This window comes from Numenius arquata, chromosome 18 (genome assembly GCF_964106895.1).
Source record: "Numenius arquata chromosome 18, bNumArq3.hap1.1, whole genome shotgun sequence".
Lineage (NCBI taxonomy): Eukaryota > Metazoa > Chordata > Aves > Charadriiformes > Scolopacidae > Numenius > Numenius arquata.
The window spans coordinates 1468562-1478772 of record NC_133593.1 but is presented as its reverse complement, the minus strand read 5'-3'; the positions used below and the strand labels follow the sequence as shown (position 1 = coordinate 1478772).

Below are 10211 nucleotides of genomic sequence, written 5' to 3'. Positions count from 1 at the left end.
ACCCTCTTCGGAGCCTGCCCATGGGACGGTGGTGGTGGTGGCGGTGGGATGGCTCCTGGGAGAGACCGGAGCAGCTGGCTGGTCAAACCCACACATAACCTCTCCCACGAGGAGGCATCTGACACGGAGGTTTCACTGCAGATTACAACCAGGGCATATGAGATGAAATATATAAAAATTGGATGGGCAAGGAGAGGAGAGGAAAGCTCTTTCTGAGCTTTTCCTCATGATTTTCATCTCAGATAAGGTTATTGAAGACCAATATAGAAGAAGAGCAAAACTGCTGGAAAGCAAATGCTGTTGAATATGCTGATGGGACCAAATAGAGGGAGTTTTAGCCGGCGCTGGTGGTTGCAGAGTCGGTTGGAAGACTGTGCACAAATCTCAGGAATGCCCATGTGTGGAAACGGGTGGTGCTTCTCAAGCCCTGATTCACGGTCGGGAAAATAATGGCAAATGGACTCGTACTACCTCACAGTCTTGTGTCAAAGGCGGTGTTTACGAAGCAAAAATAGAAATTTTGTATGATGCTGGCAATTTCTCCTCTTTTTTACTCTGAAAATACTGTACAAGGATGCTCTAGCTCCCCTCTAATGCCATAAACTCAAAGGCATGGTCATAAGGGAAAAACAAAGTGAAGCCGGAGTACATGGAATTAAACGAACAAGGACTTGCTTGTGACAATGCTACGATCAACTTCCTGGGAATGTGGGCCCAGCGGAGAGCTACGTGGAATAGTCAGTCGGCCCCTAGGTTAAAAGACAGCCCTGCTGCAGTAAGTCACGAGGCTGTGCCTCCTTAAAACCGCAGAACAGGCTGCTGGACGAAAGTTTCTTCCAAGTTACCATTGCTGTTTTGAAGCAATAATTCGGGAGTCCTGTATATTTTTTTTTATTGCATTAGGAAACAAAACCTTTAAAGCATTAAGACAGCCCTTTTATGTCCCTGCCAAAAGGATGTGGTTGATTCACAAGACACATTACGCTGCTGGCCTCAGGCTCCTTGTCGAATGGTGCTTTATCTGCCTGCCTCTGTCTCTTTGCCGTGTGAGAGTCGGTTCGGGGAAGCTCACCCGGTGGCATGCGCATGCATGGTCAGTTGGGTTCACAGTGTCGTGGCGAGAGGCTACTCCATGCCGCTCCGCAGGATCTGGTTGGCCGCAATCAACATCACGCTTATAATAAAGGCCATGGCAAACGCGCAGATAAGGCTCTTCCGTACGCAGGTCTGTCTGTTCTGCTTCTGGGCGTGCACTGCAGGGGGGAGATGGGAAAGATGAGGTGCTCGGAAAAAGTCATGTTTTTGCTTTCCACCAGGATCAACTGAGCTCAGAAATCCTCCTTTGCCTCCAACCCTCTAGTCCACCCCTCAGAGATCCCCTGCATGGGCCAAGTCTTACCTCTCCCTGCTTGGACATTTCCACCTTACCTTTCATTGCTTCCAAACACCCCTTCCTGATAGACCACCCTCTCATACTGCAGGAAGTCCGTTCTCTCCCATCTTGGCTTTTAAACCCTTCAAATGCCTTAGTTTATCTGTGTATTTCTCATAAGTTCTTTATGAAGTTCTCTCTAAAGTTCTTTCATCAGGAATATTGGTCTTCTGTGAATCCCTTTAGACTCATCCAGGTTTTTCCAGTTACAGGTCAACTGGAAACGAGCAGAAATTCAAGTTGTGCTCCCTGACAACATTTAAAAAACCCACTGTGATAGTTCCCATGAGTATGCACAGTACGTTAGTCATTTTTCCAAGCTGGTTTTCTGTGCCTAAGCAAAATCAGACTTATTAAGAGCCTTTTCAAATGAATGCTTGCAGAATAACTGTCAAAAGACGTACGAGTAATTTGTGGCAGTTAAAACGCAGACAGAGTTGGGATTTTTAGTGTTTGAATTATTTTATTTAATTTTAATTTTTTTTAAGTTCATCAATGAGGATTCGTGCTGTGACTTGCTAAAGACAGTTCATGTCTCTGTCTTAACCTCTCTACATATGAATATCAGAACAATATGTGGTATTGGGTTACTGTGAAGATTAATCTGCTTGAAAGGGCTCTGAAGGTCCCCTGAGATAATCACAGAAAGCCTGAAGATCCTCACACATGGGATGGATAATTCCTCCCTGCTGCTATGGGCAGTAACACACAGTCTTGTTTTGACCTGGGAAGGGACGTATCCATCATCTTTTTCTCCTGGATGGTCATACTTGTGATGATGGGAGACATTCAGATGGTGGACAAGAAGCTCAGAATTACAATAAACCTAAAAAAACCCCTTCCAGTACCTGAAGGGAGCCTACAGGAGAGCTGGAGAGGGACCCTTTGTCAGGGAGTGTAGCGATAGGATGAGGGGTACTGGTTTTAAATTGAAAGAGGCGAGATTGAGATTAGATAATAGAAAGAAATTCTTTCCTGTGAGGGTGCTGAAGCACTGGCCCAGGTTGCCCAGGGAAGTTGTGGATGCCCCATCCCTGGAGGGGTTCAAGGCCAGGCTAGACGGGGCTTTGAGCAACCTGGTCTAGTGGGAGGTATCCCTGCCCATGACCTCGGTGATCTTTAAGGTCCCTTCCAACTCTAACCATTCTATGATTCTATGATTCTATGAAAATGCCACCAGGGAAAGACTCCGAGTGCCTGTATTTGGAAAAGTCCAGGAGGATGTTTTTAGAATACATGGAAAAAACCCCCTTGTTCTGATCATCGCACAGAGAGGTGGATGCTGCATTTTGAACACTTTTTTCATCCCCCTTCACCTCCTCTGGCCAGAATTTAGCGGTGCTGGTGTCCTAATCCCAGCTCCCCGGCGGTCCCCCAGCATCAGGCAGTGCCCGAGGCACCAGAAGCCCTCATTAGGAAGCACTTTGAGTCCTTCTGCCCAGGGCAGGGAATTGCTGCCCCACCAGTGCTCCAGGGGACTCGCTATTTTCTGTGCAGATAATGAAATCCCCCTTACAGCAGCTCTTCTAAATTACTTGCTTTCTGCTGGCACTGCTCTGCTCCTTGATTCCTTCGCTCACTTTTATAATGCACACAGAATCAATACTGTGGTTCCTTGGTTTTGTGCATTATGCCCCGGCACTCTGAAAAGCTTGTTAAATCACAGCTTTAGTTACTTCTTTATTTACTTTTCTATTATTTCTGTACTTTGAAAACACTCCCAGCCAGCAGACAAAACAGTGACACAAACCATCACAGTCAGCATTGCCGTTCAGTGTGGGGCTCCAGTGCTGATTACAGTGACTGGGAGCAGCAGTCAAAGACTGGCCAAGGCTTTTTGTGATGGCAACTCTACTATTCAAAGGAAAAGAGTAGGCCATGTTCAGTGTTTCTTGCAGAAGTGTTCCTAAATTGAACAATTCCTTCAGTCTTCTGTTGTACCATCAAGTAAAAATAGAGTTTTAAGGCAGCAGGATCCAGGTAAGTCATTGTTGTTGTTCTTTATCGACTGACGGTACACCAAATAACCAAATAACCTACCAAATAACTCCAAGAGAAAGGGGAAATGTCTGTGCTGAAATGTAGAGGTTGCAGACAAGGAGAGACCCTCTTGCTGTTGGTTGGGGCTCAGCAGGAATTACTCCAGCAAGATGAGTATTACAGTTCCTCTGCCCCCTTGCAAGCCACAGGGAGACAAAGAAGCTGAAATTACTGACTTCACTGTGAACACAACTACATTCTGCCCCATGAATCGCCCTCGTAACTATGAAGACCCATTTGCTCCCCCTCCGCCCCAGCTAACTGGTGAGTTTTTGCCCTCACTTCTCTCCGTTCTCCAAATTCATAGATCCGTTGAGCATGGCAGCTGTGCTTTTTCCTGCTGGTTTCCACAGCTGGTATGGTTAGGTGGTTGTAGGGGCTGGATGCTCGATCTGTTTTGCATTTGTTGCTAGTAAGAGTTTTTAATACCCATGGGACACGCCGGGGTTTGGACTTGAGCTGATTCCCTGAACACAGGCAGAGCCTGAAGCTCCTCTGGAGATATCCTGGCCCCTTATGGGGAAGAGAAACTCACAGGGATGTCCAATGTAAATGAGATCTCAAGAAGTAAAGGCAAATCAAGACCAGGCCATCCTTCATCTTCTCAACATGCAGAGAACGTGCTGGTGAGGACTCACCACGGTGTCACTAGTGGCAGAGTCAGAGCTACCATTGCTGTAACTTCTCCACCAGGACATGAGGTTAATGGGTCCAGCCCATTTTGGGGTGCATCAGTCCAGTGGCTGTGGCTGCTGGGCTGGTGACGATGCCCACGGTGGGTTTGAGATGCTCAGGGTAAGTGCTAAGAGCCTTCTCGCCTGCAGAAAAAGGCTTGCTAACATGAACAGCTACAGTGTATTTATAGTGGCTTCTGTCATAACCCCACTAAAGGTGAGTGATATTTGCTTTCTCTGGCTGGCTGGAGTTATTTTGGTTTCAGGAGGTCAGTTTTTCATTCCCAAGCCCTCAGCTGAGGAGCAGATGCTCCTAGTGCTTGTCTGGTGGGAGCAGGGAGAGAAGCTGTGGCAGCTCTTGTACAGCTCAGTTAATTTGAGTGTCAGGGCTGAGGATAAAACACACGGGGCAGACAGCATGGGTCACCGTAACCAGAGGGCACTCTTGTTTGCCATGAGTTTAATGTCGTATTTGGATAAAGGGAACTGCCAGACAAATGATTTTTAGTAGTACATTGTTACTACATTTTTAGTAGTACAATGTCGCTGCAAACAGTTGTCCTTCTGTTGTGTCTTTTCTCATAAAACATACACTCTCCTTGGCTCTCAACTTTGTTCTCCTGCCCTAAGCATTAATATAAATTGAGAGAAAGGCAGAAGACACAACCGTGCCTCCCTTCTGGCTGTGTTCTATATTGGCGGGGCTGGTGTGGGCTGCTCGTACTGAGGAGCTGGGCATTTTCATTGCTTTGCTCTTCATCAAGAATAAGGCAAATGAAAAGCCCTAGAAATGCGTAGGAGGGAAAGTTGTAATGTAAGCCTAGGTCTGACATCTTGCAAATGACTCTCTTGTTCAGAGAGAACTGAACAAAATCTCGGACTTGTCCCTGACCATAATATGATCATTGTATTTGGTTTAAAGCGTGTGTGTGGCTCTGTGTGTGTATATGAGTGGTATGTGTGATATGAGTGTGGGAGAGAGAGATAAAGTATATTGTCCGTGTTTATATAGGAAGAATATTACATAGTTGTGAAGACCTTATTATGACAAGAAGCCAAGACAGCAGAATTGTGAGAATGACAGAAATTTGTATATATTATATTGATGGTGATGTGTCCTGTTTAGTGCTGTTTAGCAGCTGGTGGGGCTGAGCCAGCTAACCCCAGGTGTGGAGAAGGGGGATGTCTTTGCCCATGGGATTGAGAAGAGTTTTGGGGCTTTTCTTTGATGGTGAGAACTGAAAGTATCTGCTACATCTCTTCCCTTAGGAGCCATTCCCAGACCTCAGTGAAAACCGTCGGGGCTCATCTTGACTTCATTCCTACCCACAATTAAAGGCGCTTCAGTGGGGTGGATGGAATGTACATTAAATATAGATGTGAGCCTCTAAGCTAGTCCCTTTAGGCTACCCTTACAGTTCAAAGAAATAGGTGCTTTTTAAGGTGCAATTCACCTCATTCCAACACAGCATCTAAAATAAGCTCAAGGAATTATATCCCAAAAGCATCTCCTTCACTCCACTAAATAAGAAATGAATAAAGGATGGCTTACTTACATGAAGACACTTCTGTACAGCACCATTTAAAGCTAGACTGAGATGCTGTCCAGCCTTCGTGACAGCTCTCCCTCAGTGCCACTGATACCTGCCATGAGGCCCCATAATTTCTGCTTTTGATCCCTGTAGGGATCTTGGTGTTTGGGAAGTGGGAACGCCAAAGGCACCCGTGAGTCATTCAGGTAATGGCATGTCCACTCTGGAGAGCTGCAGGGACACACCTGCTCTCAGCCTGTCCATCCTGGAAGAAATGCTCATGTCAGAGCTGCCATGGACCAGAACCATCCCTTTCTTCTGGGACCTGAAGCAAAAGTTTGCATCTTTGTTGACGGTGTTCAGCTGATCTTTATTCTCCGGTGGATTTATGCGTGTGTGTGTGTATTTCTAACAACATCTAAAAAAGGGTCTGTTTTCCTTCTAGGTTCTGCCTAGCACCAGCAATGCCAACATCCCACGAGAAAAGCTGTTCTTGCTGTACTTTTGAAAGCTGGGACTTCCAAAATGAGATGCTGAGCATTTAGGTTTTCGGACCCATTTTTTTTTTTTTTTTTTTGCGACTGGGATAGTTCACCCAAGTACTGGAGCTGAAAGGAGCCTGGATGCCTCTCACTGCGGTGACAGCTGGCGAATGTCTCCACTGAATCAGCAGGTCAGTGGGGACTAACAACTCCATTCATGTAAGCAAGCATCTCTTCCTCCCCGCCGCTCTCCAGGAGGAACAAAAAAAGTGCTGCTTGGCTTGATTCGGAGAGCGCTGCTTCTTGCCTCCCTCCTGCAGGCTTTTTAAAATTCAGCTGTGCTCTTCTACATCTTTTCTGCAGTATTTAGCAGAGGGTGAGTGTGCTGGATATAGCTTCTGAATCCCATTAATTAGCCAGGCTAAGAATTGCACTAATATATTAATCCTTTGCTTTGTTTTAAAGACACTTCAATGTCTCTTCCTGGTGCTCTTTCAGAGGCTGTTTGACCCCTTAGTGTACCAGGATTTCCTCCCAAAATGGCCTATGTAAAGTGGCATTGCTGTGGGTGGGAAAGCACAACAGCTGTCCCATGGTGACATGCACAAAGCCTGAGGTTCTCTGTAGGTATCTCCCCGGACTTTTCTGCATTAAGATGATTTGTATCTGTTTAGTTGTTCCAACTAGCAACGCTTGGGAGCAGAACAAGTTCCTCTGGTCAAGAAAATCCTTCTCCCAAAGTGGCTTAAAAAGCTTTCCCTAAATTAATTGCCCATCTTGGCAAAACGAGAATGTTCTTGCCAGTGTTAGCTCCATTTGAAGTGCAAAATTCCCTGTAAAACTTCAGGTTATGTCTGATCCCATTTGCTGATCACTTGCTCAATGGTCTTGTGGAACTGCTGAGAGGATGCTGTGTTAAATAACAGATGCTGAAGCAAGTGTTTCCCTTTCTCTGGCTGCCTCTGTGGACTACTTAGACCTTGGTCTTGAAGCCACACTCCCATGTGTGGAGATGAGCTGCCCTGTGATGTACCAGTGTAGCATATCGCAGCTCCACACCAGTGGTCCTGACAGCACCGAACAAGGGGTGTGCAGGGCAGTAGGTGCCCCATCTCTGCTCATTGCTGGTGTTACAACACAGAGAGAGGACTCTCCTCAGCTGTTCCCTGGGAGCCCAGAGTAGAAGACCTTTTATGCTTATGGAAAGCCAATAGAAGTCCAGAGGAGGGCCATGAAGATGCTCCAAGGGCTGGAGCCCCTCTGCTGTGAGGACAGGCTGAGAGAGTTGGGGGGGTTCAGCCTGGAGAAGAGAAGGCTCCGGGGAGACCTTAGAGCCCCTTCCAGTCCCTAAAGGGGCTCCAGGAAAGGTGGGGAGGTACTCTTGATTAGCGAGGGGAGCCACAGGACAAGGGGTAATGGTTTTAAACCGAAAGAGGGGAGATTGAGATGAGATCTGGGGAAAAAATTCTTTGCTGTGAGGGGGGTGAGAGCCTGGCCCAGGTTGCCCAGAGAAGCTGTGGCTGCCCCATCCCTGGAGGGGTTCAAGGCCAGGTTGGAGGGGGCTTTGAGCAACCTGGTCTGGTGGGAGGTGTCCCTGCCCAGGGCGGGGGGTAGAACTCAAGGATCTTTAAGGTCCCTTCCAACCCAAACCATTCTATGATTCTATGAAAACTGGTGGAGCCTAACACAGCTTGCTGGAGCTGGCCCCAGTGCCAATAAAGCCTTTCTGTGACAGACTGAGAGACACATGCATATTTCTGTGGGGCAATTCAGCCTGTCTTAGACACTCACCTCAGCACGGGCTGCACATCCCCTTGCCTGAATCCCATTAGAGAAAGAAGGACCATAAGGCAAAGCACCCACTAGTTCATCTCCCTGCCTTAAACAGGATTAGTTTTATTTAGACCACATGGAAGAAGGCTAACGACAGCTCTTGAGTTCTCTATGTGTGTCATTGCTACTTACCCTAAAATAACTCCATGCTAACTCCACGCATCCACGCATGACAGCCCATTGCCTGTCATGGATCAGAGTGAGTTTTACAGATGAAGCAGAAAGAGAACAATTGTACAGAAACAGAGAAAATTTCTCTCTCACCTTCAAACTCTGTTTGGCAGTTGCCAGAGTTTTCATTTAAGCTCTCCTCTTCATTGATAATGATGTTCTCGATGTCCTTCATCGTTAAGTGGTCCCGGAAAGCGTGGTAGAGGATGTGTTTCAGCTCTTCCAGTGTTATCCTCTGCATGTCGAACTGTGGGAAGAGGACCAAGTTAGGCTCAGCCACTGGTAACAAGCTCGGTGCTTGGAGGAAGAGAGGCATGTGGGCATGACGCAGTTCCCGGCTTGTGTTTTTTTTTCAACCTCATTTCAACACCTCAATATAACTTTGCAAATTTTGCTCTTTTGGGTTCATTTAACATTAACAGTGTGAATGTTGCAAATGGATGTTGCTAGAGCTCTTGCCAGCTTACTTAATGCCGGTAGAGCGGTAGAGAAACACAGCTCTATGCCAGGGATGGTCTTCCAGGCTGGAGACGCAGCAATCTGGTACCAGTCCTGGCCATTCCAACAGCGATTAAACCCCGAGACACTCCCCTGGTAGCTTTTACACTTTGCCATGAGCCACAACCTTGAATCTGCCCATTTTTTCCTTCTAACTTTCCATTTGTGACTGCGTGGCGAGCACAAGCAGAGAACATTTCCCTCTTAGATGACTTCTGCTGTAGATGCAGTAGATAAATATTGTTCTTACACACACCATATATTAAAACCAGATGATTCCTGAAGAATATGTAGACATGAACATTTTGCAGCAGAGGAACTTTGCACATGTGTAAGGTTTGTGGCATTAATACCTGCTAATGGTACAGAAGAGAGAGAGCATTCACACTGCCTGACTTGCACAATGCCAGGTGAGGAGACCAATCTCTCTGAGCCATCAGAGCAGTCAATAAAGAAGGACTGAAATGCTCCAAGTCACCCCTTGTGCTGCAGCTGGTGATCATCTGAACTGCACCTGGAGCTCTCAGGCCTTATAGACCAAAACATGGGCTTTCCTACAGCAAACAGTGAGAACCAGGACTTGTACATCCTCTTCTAAACTGCCCATCTTTGAGTGGGTAGTGCTGAAGGACATGGGTTAGTGGTAACTTGGCAGTTTTACCTTAATGGTTGGACTTGATGGTCTTCAAGGTCTCTTCCAACCAAATGATTCTGTGATTCTATAAACCTGTGCCTGTTTCTGCAATTGAGAACGTGGTGATAGCGTGTGATCAGATTGCAGAGCTGGCATTTCGGAATCAGTACACAAGAAATTCCCGCTCCTTCCCCCTAGCCTGATAAGGCCAGGACAAGCCTTATCAGTTCTGAGCTGCTCGGTGTGTTATCTAAGGTCGTCTTCCCTGAGCATTGCTGCACACCTCATCGCACAATGCAAAATCATTAATTCTCACAGTAGCTAACTAAGAAAAATAACTGCACTTCAATTAAATCTGGATCCTGAAATATTTATTCTTATCTGTGTGTGTATGGACAGATGCACACATACATATATACTTATCCATCTATCCTTAGAAGCACTGATTTCTACAATTCTGTTTATTTATTTGTTTCCAGTAACAATCAAAGACCTGGTGGCAGAAAATCTGCAGAAAAAATGGACAGAATGACCAGCATCTGGTTTGCTCCAGATGAGTTCTCTGAAAAGCAAAACCCACTCTGGTGGGTTTGGTGTTTTTGCTGCTGTCCTTGTTCCTCAGGGATTCAGTGTTCAGGCCGCTCAGCTAAAAATAGGGAGCACACAATTGTCACCAGTGGCTCCTTGTTGCACAGTTCAAAGCTGGATTGCAAATCCCCTTGGTATTTAGTCACAAATTTCGAGCCTGCTTTGTTGTGCATGAGGAAATCTCACCGCCCGTATTCTGCTTTCTTTAATGTTAAAAGAGCAAATAAAACCGAGCAGCTGTGTACTTCACAACTGGCATGATTACGAAAACCGTTTCTCTTGGCAACTAGAGGTGTGGAAATGGGGGTTAATTCACACGGTTGCCTT

At 46.3% G+C, this 10211-nt stretch overlaps 1 protein-coding gene across 3 annotated transcripts in view; it reads right to left on the bottom strand.

Moving 5' to 3' along the window:
* Nucleotides 1–1125: 1125 nt before the first annotated feature.
* The window catches only part of CALN1 (calneuron 1), a 138395-nt gene continuing 129309 nt past the window's right edge, over nt 1126–10211 (bottom strand). For 2 of the 3 annotated variants that reach the window (XM_074160724.1, XM_074160726.1), the window contains exons 5-6: nt 8258–8411; nt 1126–1253 (exon numbers count right to left, since the gene is read on the bottom strand). In XM_074160724.1, the coding sequence (XP_074016825.1) occupies nt 1126–1253; nt 8258–8411 (282 nt within the window). Of the gene's footprint in view, nt 1254–2748; nt 2752–8257; nt 8412–10211 lie in introns of all 3 variants that reach the window. The other variant, XM_074160725.1, reaches the window with a different exon arrangement.